General features: G+C 51.8%; 1 protein-coding gene across 5 annotated transcripts; it reads left to right on the top strand.

The window, feature by feature from the left end:
• Nucleotides 1–226: 226 nt before the first annotated feature.
• Nucleotides 227–18,430, top strand: LOC128274625 (RB1-inducible coiled-coil protein 1). 5 transcript variants are annotated; one of them, XM_053012873.1, is made up of 14 exons: nucleotides 227–359; nucleotides 7,238–7,987; nucleotides 8,066–8,265; nucleotides 8,343–8,634; nucleotides 8,712–9,192; nucleotides 9,283–9,572; nucleotides 9,654–9,840; nucleotides 9,911–10,103; nucleotides 10,178–10,403; nucleotides 10,480–10,717; nucleotides 11,997–13,196; nucleotides 13,262–13,484; nucleotides 13,573–14,066; nucleotides 16,077–18,430. In XM_053012873.1, exons 2-14 carry the CDS (start codon nucleotides 7,920–7,922, stop codon nucleotides 16,443–16,445), a joined length of 4,461 nt encoding a protein of 1,486 aa, XP_052868833.1. In that variant the 5' UTR covers nucleotides 227–359; nucleotides 7,238–7,919; the 3' UTR covers nucleotides 16,446–18,430. The 5 variants fall into 5 exon arrangements, with proteins under 5 accessions (XP_052868833.1, XP_052868832.1, XP_052868836.1 ...); XM_053012872.1 differs by lacking the exon at nucleotides 227–359 and adding an exon at nucleotides 6,294–6,403; XM_053012876.1 differs by lacking the exon at nucleotides 227–359 and adding an exon at nucleotides 6,294–6,403 and having other exon boundaries at nucleotides 15,062–16,207.
• Nucleotides 18,431–18,701: the final 271 nt, after the last annotated feature.

Here is an 18,701-nt window from a genome sequence, read left to right as displayed (position 1 = left end):
CGTGCCCGTGTTGTGTACAATTTATCATTCTTTTCCTATACTGCTCTATCCATTTTGAAAAGCAAATAGGAACGCGTTTGGAACATTGCCTCGTATCGTCAGTTGCGCGACAGTTGTAACATATAGCCCCTAATCCTAAGCGTAGTGCGTAGTGATTTTACCTAGTTACTTACGGTAGTTGTTTAGGCAGGATACAAAGGATACAACCAATTCGTAACACTCCGCAGCAAAAGACAGTCTATGTGCAAGGGCGAAGAAGAACACGACGGAAAGGAAAACACAGCGACAACCAAGCCACGGGCAGGCAGCGAACGGAAAAGCGGACAAAGGCAAAAAATCCTCCTTCGCCGTTCGCTACAGTAAGTTTTGGCTGGCTGAGGTAATCTCACGTCAAAGTTTCGTACCTCTTGTCGTCATCGTCTTCCGCCCGAGAAGAACGTGTGTGTCCGTTCACGGGGTTTAGTTAGTGCGGGTGGTGGCCGTCCTTCGCTTGACCATTCCGTGCGTTGGAAGCGTACTTTTCCAACCCTGCACAGGGCAGTGTGTCCAGTTGTTCGAACGTCGCCAACAGTGAGTTTTGGGAGGGGAATCGCAGTTTTGCTGAAACGCCATAGCTGCGCGTCTTTGTTGTGTGCGACATTCATTTGGCATGACGACACACGCCGGAACCTGTGGGGCCAGGGGAATCATAACAAAATCGCGCATCGAAAGGTGCACAACACACGCACACGATAAGGGCCCCAGGAATAGGAAGTGACGTAAACTCACCAGAGGGGGGGTAAGTTGGATAGGGGATACACATTAGGTGTTGTTGTTGTTTTTGTGGCCAATGATGGATCGCCACCTTCTAACCCTGTGTTTTGGTGCTGCGTGTGTTGCGGTTGAAGGTTAACTCGCCCTGTGTGTAAGTGTTGCACATCCGAGAGATTGGCTGTGGTGAAGAGTTGGCTTTTTCGCCGTTGTTGTGGCTTGCGGGAGAGCAACAGCCACCGTGCGGCCCTCGGAACGGGTTCATTTTCTCCATCCAGATTGTGTTTCATTTTGGAGCAACGGGGCGGGGATGATGCGGGTCGTCTTGCTGTGCCTCTGCTTCCAACAAAGATCCTGTCCCGCGCCGCCATAGTAACAGCTAGTTAGTTATTGGAGGAAAATAGATGGTGCGTTTTTTTCCCACTCAAGTGTGCGTCGCGTGCGTGTAGTGATAGATGTGTGCGTGTTTGGTGCGACTGTCCGCTGTGTGTCGGTGGTGTATACCTGTTCACCTTTTTGCTCTCGTGGATGAGGCGGGCGCGACGGGGGCAGCGGCGTTTAGAGCGATTTCTCGGGCACAGAAAATAGAACCGATGCACCCCGCACACGCCTAGCCCTGTCTCGCTTTGGCAGCGGGGGGCACCGAAAAGGGCTGCCTTCGAACTGTCATTCTCGTTCGAACATGCGCCCGCCCTCCTTTCTTCATACCTTGTCTATGGCCGCCGTCGTGAAAGAGAGTCAATGTTTACAAATACACAAACGCTTTCGTCCTCCGGGCCAGCCCTCGTTTTCGCCTCTTAAAGGGCCCGGTTAAAGGAGGTAAATGGAATAAAACACACAGGGAAAAAACCCTGCCCTGAAAGGTGTAGATAATATGCGATCTCGAAAACGGCGTCGGGCTGGTCCGTCAAACCGAGACCGATTCCTCTTTCTTCGGTCCCATTCGGCCAATCATATGTTCCGCGCGATCGTGCGATTCGTTTCCCTTTCGCTGCTGATCGCGTGTGTCAGTGAGTGTGTGTGTGTGTGGCGATACGCGCGTGCCGTACGATTGGGGTGGTGATCGCGCGTATGATCGCCACGAGCAAATTGTTCCATCACGTATACGCGAACCCGCTGCTGTGTGGCCCTTTATTCTTGCTTTTTTTTGCACTACCATCCAGTCCGAACAAAGAGATTGGGACGCGAGTTCATTCGCCGCCTTCTATGTGTGTATGGTGGTTTCGCACTGTATGTGTGCCGCGCGGAAATCTTTTGCGTCAGTGCGCGGCGGCGGGTGTTGCGTGTGTTCGCGCGAACGATGTTTTCTCGGCCTGCTGCTGCTTTTTGGGTTCTACTTGACACTCGTTGAACAGGAAAATGTACTAAAAACACAAAGGATAATGGAATTAATGACTATCTAGTGGGTTGAGTTGCTTTCACTGTGTTTACTTTCCGATTCGCTCCCAGTTCCGATTGTCATCATGACTCGCGACGGTGTGCGGATGGTGCAAACAACAACAACACAACGAAAACCACACTCACGTGCGTGTGCGTGCGTGCGACTTTCGCAAGGATAATGGCACAATCGCGTGTTGTCAGTTGTTGCGAACTGTCATGCACATGGCTTGCTATCATTCGAAATCGACCACCGAAGCCTGATGATGCGAGATGGAGAAAGCAGACGGAAGACACAACCCTTTGCCCGACAATGTGGCCAACCGTTAGAGGGGCTGAAGACCTGGCGCACTGGTGATTCACCAGCTTCTCCTTTGCCCTGCCAATGGCAACCTCTTTGGGGTTGGAGCCACAAACAATCGTGGCCGGTCAGCTGCAGACGATTTTGCATCACATTCTGGTGCACGTGCTGCATCCTCCCTCGCGATGCACTTCGTTAGGCGCACACCACTCGCCTATTGCATATTGGGGTGCGCTCTCCCCCAAATCCGAGTTTTAGAACTGTGCACCCGTGTGAGGACTGGGTTTATTGCAGCGATTTGCTGGCGGGCAGCTGATGTAATGGGTCGATAATACTGAAATCGATTCAAAGTAGCCGTTTGCCAATGTGGGGCCGAGCTACACAAACGACGCAGGGAAGCGACAGGCGGGCAAGCAAGTGGGAGGACACGCATGCCTTATCCCCCGTCGAGGTTGGCCACCCGAACAGCGTGCGGTTCGCGCTTTTTTCCGTTTCGTTCGAGTAAACATACACTTATCAAATCGAAACATATTGTTTTTAATTACATGCGGGTGATGGGAATTTGGTACGGTGTAAGTGGCGTGAAGGTGCCAACATATTTGAACACTATTTCCGGTTCCTTCCCAGCGGCTAGATACAGAATTCCTTGCAAGGAGAAATACTTACTGCTGCGTTGTCCTCTCTAAGCTGAGTTACATGATGGCAAACACAAACTAGGCCACCGTTTGCTTTCTTCGATCAAATAGCGGTGTGTTCTGGTGTGCTGTGATCTAATCGTTCATGAAATATGCATCAGAGTGCACATTGGCGGCGGTACATACCATGTTTCGTTACGTTGTGTAATGATTTTTTTCAATCTGCCGTGAACGTGTTTTACCCTTAATTTACGGCCAAGTGAATGTGCGATAAAATAGCTAAAACAAATAGTAGACCGTCCCATCTCACCCACTCTTGCACCCCCCGGAACCCGGAAAACGGCTTTCGTAATTATTCAACACACACACAGCGACAGTGAATGGTCCAATGTCAACCAGTCGCTTCGAAAATCGCCTACTGCCATGCTTACAGCAGTGATAAGCGTGTTGTGTGCGGCACTGTATAAGAGAACATAATAGGAGTAAACGAGACGGAAACACTGATGATCGGTGTGGAACGGCTTGTCTTGTTCATTTTATCTTATCGCAAAACAATACCGAAAAAAGTGAAGTGCTTTCATCCACACTGTCCGTTCCAAATGCCCCAAATGTGTGCCGCGTGCGTGACTCACGGAAGTGAGTAAAGCGCGCCCCTTCTATTGGATAAAGAGGAACCACCAGCAGGCCGCTACTGTGGTGATCGCGCCGTCGTTTGACGCAAGCAGTGTAGAAGGTCTGTGGGTTCAAGGACCATCGGCAGGAGCGCACGATCAGAGCACGAGAATGCGTAATGAGTTCACAGCTCATGGGAGAATCGGAGCGGTGGCCGAAATCCGCGCGGATTGTGATTTTGACGCACGCTCTCGTTTTTATTTGTTCTGGTGGAAGGACACACCGTTGCGGGGGGCAAGAACCATCGCGTGTGACCAACGGGTGATTCACCTGTTTTTGTCCATTAAGTTCGGTTCGGTTCGGAGCAGTGCAAAGGTGGCGCGTCAATTAACTACTTACGCACTGGCAGCGTATTGGTGTGGTTGGCCACACACCAAATTGTTGTAGCAAGTTTCCACGCATACACGCATAGAGTGGTCGATCGATCGATGGCGAACGAGACGCGCACACCACCACAAACCGCGATCATCTGTTTCCTTGGTTGACGAGCGAGCGACGATACTGCCATTGGTAACGGCGGAGGTATTGTGGGAACGGCTTGATACTATTAGGCTTGTTATGGCTGTTTGTTGCAGTGTCACTGGGAAATACCGACCATCGCATGCGCAATTTACTGTAACGCGAACCGTGGGCGGCGGAGGGCTGCTTAATGACCGGCCCGTGGTGGTTAAATCGAAAACAAGCCCCCGGAAAGATGAATCTTGAGAGCGCGTAATAGATGGGTTGTAGGAATTGTCCTTCCAGCCCCATGTAATGGGAGACTTGAAGACGTTTAGCTCGATGAGGTCGGACTGTGGCGGAAACATGCAAATTTTCTAAATTACCCATTCGCTGCCCGAAACGTCGATCAACGATGCGGAAGATGATCCTCATCGAGTGACGTCCTTCACCGGAACAATGCAAAGAATTTTGCACCATATGCTTATGCTTTGGAGGCCAACCGACCTACCAGGGGAGAGGGGCTAATCAGTGTCTGCTGGTGTGGCTGACGGTCAAATCAATCTTCGGTTAAAGAGTTGGAAAACGTGTTCCGCTTTTGGAAGACCTCCAACGATCGGCTACCGGTATTCTTCAGCTGGCGCTTCGAGGATCCTCGTTGTTCCTCGTTGTTCCTCGTTGGAGTTTGCCTGTGTTGTTCTTGGACGTTGTTCACGATCGCTTCTGTTCTTCTACATTCTAGCCCTCCATTCAATCGGTATTCGACCTATTTATCATGAAGTGCCGAAATTTCTAAGCTGATAAAGACGGATGATGTCTGGGTGTGCGCGAGTGAGTTTGAAGTCGACGCACTTCCCGTCTGGCCTACCTCCTTATCGCGAGCGTTAGTGTGCGCCACACTCTCGGCACGGCCAACCCGCGAAGGCGGTGACGACGACGTAAATAATCTTTACGACATTTAGGCTGATGTCGTGTGTGTGTGTGTGCGGCTACTTTTGTTGCCTCAGCTGCCGGACTGTGTCCCACTCGTCTATCTGAACCATGTGTGTTGTTTACCTCTTAATTCACGCCGTCTGCGCCTGCCTCAGTTCCTTGTGTGCGTAGGCCACAATCGTCCGTGCATCGATCCTCACCATGGTGCTCCCGGTGGCCGGGTCCCCGCCACAGTCCATCGGCCACCGTAATTAGGTCAGTGGGGAGATTGTTTTGCGTTGAGGTAGGATCTCCGGTCCACCTACCAATCCGTGTTCCCGTCCCCGGGCTCGGTTGGGCGGGGTGGGATTTTTGTTATTATTTTTGTCCACACGTCCGTATCTCGTCGCTCGCTCTCACTCTCTCGTGGGTCAGATGTTTTCCCCGTCGAGAGTCGCCGAGGCCACCCCAGGACGGGGACGGGAATCGTATGGCGTCTAATGCGTAATTTCACCCGCCACATTGCTGCGCACGGGCGCACGTTTGAGGCTGATCCTCCCGTTGTCGTCGTCGTCGATGTTTCCTCTTAGGGCACGGCCCGTGTTCCTCCTCCGTGTAACATGAGCCACTATCAAAGCGAGCCCGCGTGGCCGATTATCGTGTGGTTCTGGGGAGTGGAACTTTCGTGAACCCGAACGGTCTGTCGTTTGGGTTGGGGATGGCATGACGTTTGCGTAAAGATCGTATCGTGCGCTATCATTGCCACCGTTTCAGATTGTAGAAAATATCGGCAAACTCGGAATGCAAATTGGCAGGCTGTCACGCCACGTGAGCTGTGCGTGCAGCGGACCCGTTTTGGGCGTATCTTGGCGCGCCGTGATTGGAATAATCGCGCGGCGTCGTGTTTAGTTGGGCAACACCCCGTGTGTTGGTAAGAAAATGGCGAGATTAGAATGCGTCGGTCAGTCGGAGAGCTATTTACCAACGGCTTCTAATCTGACATTCATTCCACAGAATCCATCTCAAGTGCAGCAAACGTGACACGAGCAAACAGGAAACAAAGACTCGATTGACTTGCTCCGTCCCGTCGTCCCGGTCCCGGTCTCGGGTGACGGGCACAGACGAAAATAAACCGCACTCTACTCAGGCGCCGTCGCCCTTAGTGTGCATCGGGGTCTCGGCCACTCGGCCCCCTCCTGCTTGTGGTGGACACTAGTCGTCGTCGTCGCCGCGACTTGCAACTTTGTCCACCCGTCCCGGGGGTGGGATTGAAAAGCGAAAATCACGAGAAAAACAGTAACATGACGCGTGATGATGGGTGAGGAACTTGCTGTTCGCGCGGCAAGCGAGTATTAAAACGTGACGCATGGAGTGCGAAAGGTAGTGTGCGGCCGTGGTGAAAGGGAAGACGAGCCACCACACAGCTCCCACGAGGTTTAGCCGAAGTGCTCTCGCTCCGAATGTACCGTCAGTTTACTGTCCACCGGGAACGCTCCCGGTTGTTGGTAAAGGGATTAGTGCTCGAGAGCCTTGTTTTGGTATCAAGCGGCCCACGAATGTCTCCAAGTGACGTTAACCCGCGTCGCGTACACGGTAACGAGTTGTTTTTGTCGGCAGTTGAAAATCCGCGTCTAGACGGTAGACAACACGTAAGGATATCTGAAAAACTTGTTTTTCTAGATTGTAGTTTGTGCTGATTTTCATTATCAATCGCTCGGCTCGGGTAGTAGGAGTCACAAAGTGGTTGTTTTTAAACTCTACTATCTCATGGCGCGCGCTCCGCGCACAATGCGGGAAAAACAAATATCTTTTTACGTGAATGCGCGGGTCTGAGGTGCTTGCGGTTTGATGCGCCACTTTATCGTCCGCCGTCTCACCCCGTCGCGTGGAATGCTAATGCGCAGTGCAGGGCAGACCGACAGGCGGCAACATTATTGCAACGGCGGTGTGATTCGGCCGCGGCGCAGGTTCGGCGCAGAGGGTGTGTTGGAGCGATGATCGCGATTGGCGTTGCATTATTTTGACGCTCGCGCCTTGCACCGTCATCGCCGCCTCGGTGATGATCGCGATCGCGATCATGTTGCTTAGTGCAACGGGAAAAGTGGGTGAAATGAAACGGTTAAAAATGCTTTTTTCCTTCTCTTTCTTTCAGCTGCCGCCGCGTGACGACGATCCCAGGAGAAAAGAACGGAACTAGTTGATAGTGTGCAAGGCGGGCGGACGGACAGTGCCGGCGGCGTGGTCATGATAATACCGGAGTGAAAGCAACAGTCACGCGGTCCCCGATCGACCACAAAAACGGACACGCGTGTGCAGTAATATTGCAATACAAATAATAATATTAGTCGTGTGTGGTGACCATGTTAGCCGCGAGGTCATCGATACTGCCATAATTGCGTCGCGCCAACGGGCGACGCGACGAACCCCGACCGACGATCGGAGGCGGGTGTGTGAGTGTTTGGAGTGTGCAATCTGAGGAAACGCGTGCCAAACAAATATTGCGGGCCACCGAACGGAGAGCGCGTGTTTGTGTATGAGCGAAAGACGACACAGGAAAGTACAGTACGAGATCAGTGACTCGCTGCGCGGCTCGTCCCTTTCGAAAGACCTCTCCGAAGCGACCGGCTCGGAGTGGTGTCGGAACCGGGGAGCGGTGGAGCGCATTTCGGATAGATGAATGCGGCCATTTGGTGGGATAGGAGGCGCGAAGCAGGCGTGAGACGGTTGGTGGTGGTGGTCCAGAAGGGCGGGCTCCAGCTGCGCTCGGAGTCCTGTGGCAATTGATCCCCAATTTGGTGGGTGCTGGCAGCTGCTAGTGGTCCACACACAAGAACATGATGTATGTGTTTCACGTGGACCAAGGTCGCATGATGACCTTCGATATGAACTGGATGTTCGAGGAGTAAGTTTCCGGCCGACCAGCCGCCCGTTCCTAGTGAGAGCAGAATTTATTAATGACCTCTTTACGCCTTTTCTGCAGCATCCGGAAGCTGAAGGAGGTGATCGAACGCCATCATGCGATACCGGCCCGCAGCATCGTGCTGCTCGTCAGCGGCGGCGAGTTGCTGGTGAACGATAGTCGCGTCTGCAACTACGCCACCGGTACCGACACGAACCCGATCTACATGTTCAGCACCAACATCAAGGATCTGCCACCGGCGTCCACTGGGCCGAGTAACAGTAAGTGGACACGCTCTTGCACCGGTAGCGCGGGCCTCTAACCAGAAGCCTCCTTCTTTTTGCCGTTCCCAACACAGCGGAAGTCGATCTGGCTGCGCTGGTGCAGAAAAGCCTGGAGCTTCCAGTGTCTTACCAGACCGTGGTGGCGCGCACCCAGCTGGCGGCCAAGATCTGCGAGATGGCACGCGAGGAGTTTAAGCGTTGTGAAGCGCTGGTCCACGAGCAACACCTGCAGCAGCAGGGCTGGGCTGCGGTGGTCGCCAACATGGAGGACACGGTGAAGGAGTTTACCGAGCGGTGCGAAAACTTCTTCCGCTACTACGACGAGCACCTGCGGGCGCGCGAGGAGCAAAGCGACATTTTGCAGCAGTGAGTTGGGGTCCTTGTGATGCTGTCCAGTTCGCCTGTTTCCTTTCCTAATTCGATCTTTTACGATCTCGCCGTAGCTTTGACAAGAATCTACAAGAGCTAGCGGACATACCGATTCTGACTACCCTGATGGAGAACGCGGAATCGCGCCCGTACGGTGTGTTTGACGAGGTGTTCCACCACAGCTCGGCGACGGCCGGTTCGAGTTCGGTCGGCAGTGGGGGTTCGAAAGCGCCGTCGGCGAGCCAGGTCGGCGAGACACCCGCCCCGAAGGCACTGACCTCCGGCGGCGAAACATCACAGGTCAACGAATCGACGACCGACGACACGCAGAAGACGACGACCGGTGAAGTGGAAGAGTCGGCCGGTGCCGCCACACTGACGGAGACGGAACGTGCCAAGGGTATTTCGCTGCTCGATTGGATTTCGGCTTCCGAGGGCCAGCTAACGCTTCAGCGGATGGCCGAGGAGTGTCGCGTCGAGCTGGACAAGTTCGACCGAAAGCTGCTCACGACCTTCAACGATCGCATTGCCAAAGCGGTGAACATGTCCCAAAATGTACGCTCGGAAGAGAGGCCCTTTGTTTCGCGGTTTCACTAATCTGCCAATTTTTCTCTCAAATCTTATCGATGGTGTCCCTACCTAAAGAATGATATTAAGGTGGTGAAGGGCTTGGAGGAACGCCTGTGTGGTCTCGATCAGCTGCTGGCGGACGCGAAAAAGATCGTACAGGACCAGAACGAGCTGGCGCATAGCATCCAGATGAATCAGACGCGCGCCAACATCCTCGGCGACGCGTCGATACTGCCAGATCTGTGCACGCTGCACCAAAACCACCTCCGGCTGATGCTGGATAATCACAAAAAGATGTTCGAATACCGTCGCCGCTGCACCGTGGCCAAGGATCAGCTGAGTGATAACATAACGAAGAGATTAGCGTAAGTGCGCTCGGTGCTTCGGCGGTGGCGCTAGGCAGGGCAACGCTTGATCGTGGCCCCTTTCTTTTTCCCACGTTCCAGGTACATTATAAGTGTGGAAACGAAGGTGAGTGAGCATGACAACTATATGCTGTTCTACCGGACGTCGCTGAAGCGGCTCCAGAAGCACCTCAGCATCATCGAGCAGATCCACATGGCACCGTGCATGTACGTGAGCGCCGTCACCGAAGTCGTTCGGCGTCGAATGTTTTCCAGCTCTTTTCTAAGGGTAAGAGGGAATTTACTGCTGCTGCTGCTGGCTGGCTCTGTAACACAGGCTTTCAACTTTTTCCCTCCAGTGGGCTTCCGATTTGGCGTGCCGCCTGATGGCGATACACAACGAGGAGGTGATGCGACGGCAGGACTTTACCGCGCAGTTCGAGGGCCACTTCCTCAGCAGCCTGTTTCCCGGAATGAGCGATTTGCCACCGTCCTACGCCATCCAGGCCCCGTCGGTGTTCGATTCTAGTCTACCAGCTTTGGATAAGCTGGGTAAGCAGGGCTGCTGTCGAGCGAGAGGTTTACTGTCCCGCGCTAACAAGCAACCCTTTCTTTTGGTTCCGCAGATCTCGAGGAGCTGTCTCGCTTTCTGCCCAAGCTGACGGAACAAATCCCGCTACCGAACATAGCTTCTGTGATAGATTTCTTTCAAACACGATCGGTAGAGCAGCAGCAGAATCCGCAGCAACAGCAGAACAGCACCACCAACAGCACCAACAAGGACGACACTTCCGGTTCTGGGGCGAGCAAAAGCAACGACTCCCAGGAGCCGGCGCGGCAAAGCATTGAAAAGTAAGTGGTTTGTGTGGCCGTAGCAGTGGGCCCTGGGCAGATTCCTACAGTGTCCTGTTACTCTCTCCGTTCCCAGGGTCCAGGTTGGTGCCGAATCGGAAACCGACACGGAGGAGTTCGAGAAGGTGCACAACCAAAGCACCGAACGGCACGACGAAGCGACACAAGTCGGTGGCGGCGACGACGACGATGACGACGACGACGACGATAACGACGACGACGAGGATGCCGAGCGCTGCCGGGCGGTGGTCACCTGCAGTGTATCGACGTCGACGGAGACGGTCGAGAAGGTGTGCGCGGAAACACTGACAGAGGTGCGCTATAACGACACAATTCCTACCACTAACACTACTCTCACAGCGACTACGGCTAGTAACGCTGCCAGTAGCTGCAGTACTAACAATTTACCGACGACAACGACGACGATGACGATGACAAGTGTAATAAGCGCTGCTAGCGAACCCGGAACCGGGGCCGAGAACGGTCCCGTGGAGGAACTCAATGCCAATGATGGTCGCCGGACGGTTGACCGGAAAGGGCCCAAAGCAGGACGTCCGCCGCCACTCGCTTCCTGCTCGACGCGCGCTTCTTCGTTTTCGGATCGCTCCAGCTCCCAGGAGCTGCTGGTGGTGGACAACGTGGCGGGAGCGGTGGGCTCCACTTTTGCGTCACTGTTGACCACCGTCGGTAGCAGCAGCAGTGGCCGCCACCCAATGAAGTCCCCGGGCGACGAAGGGGAATTTATCAATAGTGAGTTCTACATCGACGAATCGCTACCATCGAGTGCGACCAGCGTCGAGCGGGTTTACCAGCGCCAGCTTCAGCAGCAGCAGCATCCTCAACTGCAGCAGCACCCGCAGCTGGAAGTGCGTCAAACAGTGCGCGACTGTCTGGTCAGTGGCCGTGGCAGTTATGATGAGGGAACCATCATTTTGCTGCTGCAGGTACAGAAGATGAGGAAGAAGCGTCAAAGCTCTCTCGTAGGGCACGCACGAACGAATGTACTGTTCGATTTTTGTTCTATTTTCTTAGGATTTAGGATTTGTGTTTTGGTTCGTGTGTTTGTTTGACAATTATGGTGCACTTTTGTTTTGTTGGCGTTTGTTGGATTCATTGCTTTACGACTCTGTTCGAGGCATTGGCATGGCGCTATTAGAACGCAGCCGGTAGATCGGTTTCTGAAGTAGTATAAAGTTCATGCCGTGAAGCCAAAGAACATGTTAAAGTAAACCAATTGAATGATATTTATTTGGCAAAGAAGGGTAGCATTTTTATTTGCGCTGATTTCATAGAGTTTTAACCGGTTCATCTCTTTAAATGATGAAGTTAGGCCTTTTCGTTCACTTAGAGGGTATGATTTAGATGATGTTTGTGATTATTTGTTCATTTGTTTCTGGACGACGACCACGACGACAAAAAGGTCAGATGCTAAATCGAAAGACATTACAATGGTACGACCATTCACGCGTTAACGATCACACGACGACCTCGACTTCTGGGCGACTTTTCCAACAATCTACATCACTGTTCGATCCTCACAACCGTTCCGACGGTTCTCTAACCGACGCTATTACTTTCTGCTGCTGCTTGCAGGACAACCTTGGCAGCACGCGGCTCGAGGTGGAACGGCTGAAGCGGTTGCTGGGAAGTGTCCACGAGCTGACGCAGCAATCGATCAGTGTGTTGCGTGAGCAGCTGACGAGTGTGCGAACCGAATCCGACGCGAACCGCGCCCAGTTCCAGGCGCAGCTGGCTGCCATCAACCGGGCGTGGAACGATATTCAGGAGTTGGCGCGTAACCGCGAGCGTGAAACGATCCAGCAGCTAACGGTCGATCACGAGCTAGAGATGAACGATCTGCGCAAAAGCATCCACCAGAAGGACGACGAAGTGCAGTCGCTTCGGGCGGACAACAGCACAATGAAGGCGAGCCACATTGCGACGGTGGCCAGCTACGAGCAAGAGAAGCGCCAGTTGAGTGACCAGATTGGCGAGATGCGCGGGGTGATCGATCGCCTGGAGGGTCAGCTGACCGAGGCTGCCGTCGACCGGAAGCGAGCGATCGAGGAAGCGGTCCAACAGCTGGAGCATCGGCACCGTACGGACATCGAAACGCTGCGCAGTCGCTACAAGCTGATGGCGAGCGTCGACAAGTCACCGTCCGATACGAGCCTCGAAAAGATCGAGAAGCCGGACACGATCGATTTGGCGCTGCACGTACAAATACTGGGTCAAGCGCAGGAAGACTTTGACCAAACTTTGAAAAGTAAAATCAAGGCAGCGGTCGAGGAAGAACGTCAACGGTGGGAGAGCAATGCAATCGCTGCCGGCGGCAGCGGTGCTGGTGGAAATCGGTTGCATCGTTCGTATACGGGCAGTGGTGGCGGTTCACCCGGAACTACACCGACCGGTGGCGGCAGTCAGGATGTGTACAAGCGCATCCTGGAGGAAAAGGACCGGCAGCTGGAGGAGCTGCGCGATAAAGAGGCACTGTTGGTGCGCGAGAATCGGCGCATGAAGGAAACGATCCAATCGCTGACGGATCCGGAGTTGAGCCTGTACGAAACCAACTATCGAAATCAGCTCGACACGGTCGAGGCAGAGCGGCAGAAGTTGGTGAGCGAGATGATTTGCCAGCGGCACCAGCTTAGCACCCTGCAGCAAGAGCGACAATCGCTGGCCCGTAAGCTAGAAAAGCAGCGACGGGACGCGGCACAGTTGCTGAGTTGCAGTGTAGGGGACACCGTGACGTTCGTCTTCAACCCGCCGTACACACAGTACACGGTGCTGCAGGTTCGTTGCGACACTAGACACGAGTACCCCGTTTTCATAGCCGCTAATGGAGTGATCTTTTGCAGGCTTCCGAATTTCTCTTCTTCGTACACGAAAGTAGCTACGCGGAGCTACGCCTTCAGCCACTGGTACCGGGTGAAATCCCGTTGATCCCGTTTGGCATTGGGACCGTGGTGCACAAGGAGTTCTGCCATGCCCGGCGGGACGACAACCGGTATCGGGTGGCGCGGGATACCCAGTTCTACCGCGTCAAGCTGAAACCGATCAATTTGAAGAGGGACAGTAAAGGTTCGTTGCGCTTCTTGCTCCGTGTGGTGATCGTGAATTGAAACCCCTTTTTAACGCGGTCACCTCGCCACTGTTCTGTACCCTGTAGGTGGCAGTTCATCGTCGGGTAAAAGTAGCTCCAGTGGCAGCACTCCGTCAGGCAGCGCCACCGTCACGACCCAGCAGAAGGAGAGTAGTGGTACCGGCGGCACTCGCGTTGTCACCGCCTCGACCACTGCGCCCAGTAGCTTTGTCCTTCGACTGATTGATTCATTCGCACAAACGGAAGTACCACCGACGACGACGACGACGACGATCGGATCACCTGGGTCGCCGGCTGGCGATGGAAGCAAATCACCGACCGGTTCCAACCGCGATATGATCGATTCCGGTGTGGTGGAGCAGCAGCGCAGCAGCTACCGGGAGCGCAACGTCAGCATCACGGACGAGGACGACATTCCGCCGGTGATCGGGTCTCACGGAAGTATCGATCGCATTCGCTACCAGAGCGTCTGCGAAGAGGAAGACCCGGACCGGCCTGTCGACGATGGCGAGGAGCTGCCGGCCGAAGAAAGCGGTGTCGGTGGCGGCGGCAGTGCGACGGTAAATTTCTATTTGTGATAGTGTTTCGTTTCGTCCCTTTTCGTTTCTTGTCACGCTCCCATCACCGTCGGTTCGGTTCTGGGGGGATGGGTGACCCATTTAGAAGGCGGACGGAGGGTGCCGGATGCGTGTAATCACTCGTAATCATCACTCATGTTTCGTTCACGCACACCCGCTCGGCCGCCGTGGCCAGTCTCGGTCCGATTCATTTCATCCATGTAACATTTTGCACCGATTTTTAGCATTGGGAATCACAAGGGTCACGGGACACGGAAACTTTTCGGTCCTCGTGTCAGGTGAATGCGCGCGGGCATCGCCAGCATCGTTCTCATCTCACGGTGACATTCATCATCGCGCATCATTATCATCATCATCTAAAGCACCTTCTTTTCATATCACACTATGTTAGGGAATCGAATTTCTTTCATTAATTTTCATTTCTCTACGCTGATGGTGACATTATGTGTTATTGTAAATGTGCTACTGATGTAAGACATTGATGGCCACTTTTCCTAGGTTTCGTACGATCTTCGACAAACTTCGATTTTTACATTTTCCATTTAAATGTTGTGCAATCATCTCCTCTTATAATTCCTAGCTTTTTGCACTATACTAAGGACTGCAACATGCTCGAAGTGCTAAATGCTAACTCATTAATTGTATTTTTATTGTTGCTAGAAACCGTTCTAATGCCTAAATGTGTTCGCTCTTTCAATTAATTTTCATTTGTTCCATTTTTTATTAGTATTTTGTTTTGCATTCGTAAGGTAGTTCACCTGCTTGGCCTTTGGCGCTGACGTAGCCGAGCACTTTGCAAACTCCAGAATGGCTGTGGTTCTGCGCACGCAATTTAGGCTCGACCGCTTTCTCTCACACACGAAACAGTGCTAAAACATTTCACTCTGGGCTGCTGCTTACTATCGCGCACCCCCCTTTTGCTTGACTCCAAATGGTTTAATACTCACTGACGATGATCCTCCTTCGGTTCTCTCCAGTTGATGCTGCTTAAAGCTTTTCTACTTCTCAACGGTGACGAGGAATGAAGAAGGATAAGCATGATGATGATGATGATAATGATGTGGGAACACGTGATGATGCATATTTAGATGGTGTTCGATGATAGTGTGTGATAGAGGTGATAGTAGCGTACCGAATTGTTTCGACCGAAAACAAAAGAAAAGCAAACAAACCGTTTTACAAACAGAAGCAGCTTTCATTTGATTTCTCTCAGGTGATCAGGTGACACACAGGACACAGGGCTGCAGGGTGCAGGGCTGCAAAATGAATCAAAAAGTACGGTGCATATCGCGTAGTTGCCGCAGGTGACTCACGGTTATTTGGGGGGCCATACGCGTGGCCCGACCAGCGGGAGCGGAAACGAGTGAAGTTTTTGATTAAAAGAAGGAACGAAAAAGCGAACAGGAGCGTAGGACGGACCGTGTTGAGCAGTGCTTAAATCCGAAAGGATACTGAACGGATAACAAGGTAGTTTAAATAAAAAAACAATGAAATTATTCTGAAAAAAATATTACATTTCTTTCTAAAATCACAATGTTCTGCGCCCGGATCTCGAGCTGGAACGATGTTTGGCTTTCCTTATTGTTTTTGACCCACTAGCTGTAGATTAGTCTGTTTCTTTGGCATTCGTGAATGTGCCAATATCTGAGATTTGTATTGTGGCCATCAATCTCTCTGCTTTTGCTAGAAAACCTTCTTCGTTCCTCGTAGTCGCTTTGAATTTCGTCTTGTCGTGAGGTGTATCTCCGCCGTAGCGTTGTTCGGAGATCGATCGCTGTGTTGTAAATATCATCACTCGCATAAGATTCTCGACATCATTCAGCACATCTTCATACGAACAACATAAAATCATGCCGAACACCACAAAGCCCTGTTGACTACTTTGTAAACCAATAGACCGGACATCAGCACTAGTGCCAGCCATCGAATGCCACAACACAACATTCGCTCTTTATCTCTCTATCTCTCCCTCGGTAACATCTCCACCACCAGGTCATTCTGTCATGCTACACAAGCGCTACTGACACCTCCATCGTCACCATTCGCACCGGATTGGCGGCGTCGATCGGTGTCGACTCGATGAGCGCTTCGGAACTGAGCGGTGGTGACTGTGTGGCGATGGCCACTGGCGACGGTAGCACCAGCGAACTGAGCAGCAGCACCGCCAGCCACCAGCGTCAGCCCGAGCACCATCATCTGCTTTACGCTACTAACAATCCGCCGACGATCGCGGACGATGTCAGCGATTCGGCCGACTCCGAGTATCGGTCGCTGGAAGCGAACGATCAGGACGATAGTGACAGTGCGGCGGCTCCACTGCCGACGACGACGACGAGTATGGCCAGCAGCAGCGAACCGTAGGCACGCCTCTTCTAGGCCGCGTAGTGCGGGGAGTGGTGATCTGTCGCGCCGACTCGAACGCCGACTGCCAGAAAGGGGTCACGGGAGGACATGGCACAAACCCACGTGCTCACGTGCGCTGCCCTTCGCTAGACTGAGATAATTTTAACTGTTTTTGCCACCATCTGACGATCGATTGATCGACGGCAAGGAAAAGAGTGTGCTTTTGTCTGTGTGTGCGCGCGTGTCCCTGCGCCTGTTTCTGTGTGGAGCTCTAACGTACTAATTTGCTAAAAATTCTAACCGATTGCAGTTTGCAGTTGTGGGCAGCTTAGCAAAACGGCCTCTCGAGCCATACGTTCGTTCATTTCTTGCTCTTCGATCATCCGTTTGCTGTATCCTACTTTCCATTCAAATTAATTCAAATTCGCAAAGCAAAGCACATAGCCGTATCTTCAATAAACCTGTTATAAAATATTATTTTATTCCGTTCTTGCATTGGATATCTAAAGCATTTCTTAGAACGCGCTAGTTTAAATTTACTGTCAACTGATCGGGGTTAATTACTTGTGAATGGCCACCTTTTCGGCGACCATTTTATAGTGCTTCCTGATTCAGTAAATCTTTGCCCCTGTCAGGAACACTGAATATGTTAAAGTTATCAACCTAGAGCAGCTACACTACTAAATTCGTTTAAATCATATAATCTAATGCAATTACCCTTGTGGACGGTTAGCTTTGAATAGGTTTCCAAATTACTACTCTATCGCAGTTCCACAATTCAACGCACCTTGGCAGCTAAAAGGAATCAATGTTCCTCAGAATCGGAGCTTTCTATCCTGTTACAGAAAGTCGATTGCCAAACCATTCGCAGATCGCGATCGGAAGTTAGAAAGTCATTTGGCCCCTTTTTTGGATGCTGTCCTTTACTGATTTGAACTGGCAAAGGGATTCCATTTTCACTATTCAGCGACGTAGTCCCACTTCGCACACATTATTTGCGCAAACGATGTCATATATTCATTCAGTTACTTCAAACACACACATTCAAGCACTGGTGCACCGTCGACGGTCGGCTAATAGCGGAGTGTTGACTCTCATTTATAAATATTGTAAGTAACGTTTGAAACAGCGCCACGTGGCGGAAGGCTTAGTTGTAGTTATTATCTGCTTGAAACAATTAAAGAAATTCAATATGATAGAATGCAGAATAGAAAGGAAACGCATTGATTAAACAAAATTTACTTCGAATTAGCATTAAGCGAAACAAACCTAGGAATAAAACCGACTACAAAGGATACGCTTATGATAACCACTGGCTGCAGGGGAACTGAAATGAGACGCAAAGTCAAACGCAAGCGCAAGAATCATTCGTAGAACACGAAAACTGGTGATAAGGCACAGGTAAGATTACGCTACTGTCGGCCGGAATGGAATTCTAATGTAAGCGGGGAACTGGAAGGAACTGGAAGAAGCGACTCTTGATGCTGTGTGGGAACACCGTTTGACGTTAGCTGGACAGCTATCATTCGGAATGGAAAGATTGTGAAGCAAACGCACTAGGGGTTAAGCGCGCGCGACCGTTTAGGAAAAGGTCGACAATGTTGTGTACATTTTCTACTTCAGTAAAATCGAAACTTTAATACAGTAGTGGTCTTGATGATAGCGGAAGAAAAACAAAACTCCTTACACGGCAGTTCCGGGCAGCCACTCAACACTGTGTCAACTTTCTTTGCGGTGTGAGTGAGTTTCAAAAGCAAAAGCGCTGAAGGGGTTGTATGAAAATGTACAGCCACACGTAGGTTAGTAGGTTCCCTAGAATTTATGCATCGCTACTATTACGCTCCTATTGTTTATTACTACTGTTCATAGACAACACACACACACATACAGCTGCTGCTACTACAAACTAGTGGACGTGATACGAGCTACAAGGGCGTGAAGTGAAGAGAACAAACGAACAAAACCGATTAGTAGATAAATAAAGCCGATTCAATGAAACTTCATATTTCCGTTGGTTTTCTTTCTTATCAGCAGCAGCATTTTTGCGCTGTGTTCCGACGAACATAAACTCCTTTTTGGCGAATTCGCACGAGTAATTACATTTTCAAGCAACACCGTCCCGGGCACCGGCAAGATAAACGGGGACGTCGCTTGCCGGTGATGTACAAACGAGCAGCCGATCACCGGTGTTTCGGATCGCGTGATCGCGCTCGTGAGGACGGCGCTTGTGGAGAGCGCAACGGAGAAGACAAAAAAAGGGGCACCCAACGGAGG

Source organism: Anopheles cruzii, chromosome 3 (genome assembly GCF_943734635.1).
Source record: "Anopheles cruzii chromosome 3, idAnoCruzAS_RS32_06, whole genome shotgun sequence".
Lineage (NCBI taxonomy): Eukaryota > Metazoa > Arthropoda > Insecta > Diptera > Culicidae > Anopheles > Anopheles cruzii.
The sequence above is the reverse complement of the archived record's forward strand: the minus strand, read 5'-3'. Positions and strand labels throughout refer to the sequence as shown.

What these genes read in the sequence shown, in the direction of transcription:
- LOC128274625 (XM_053012873.1), top strand. Translation starts at nt 7,920, where the DNA reads ATGATGTATGTGTTTCACGTGGACCAAGGTCGCATGATGACCTTCGAT. An exon ending in CAAAGCGACATTTTGCAGCA is followed by an intron (nt 8,635 to 8,711) that starts GTGAGTTGGGGT and finishes ATCTCGCCGTAG; the next exon opens with CTTTGACAAGAATCTACAAG. An exon ending in ACCAGCTTTGGATAAGCTGG is followed by an intron (nt 10,104 to 10,177) that starts GTAAGCAGGGCT and finishes TTGGTTCCGCAG; the next exon opens with ATCTCGAGGAGCTGTCTCGC.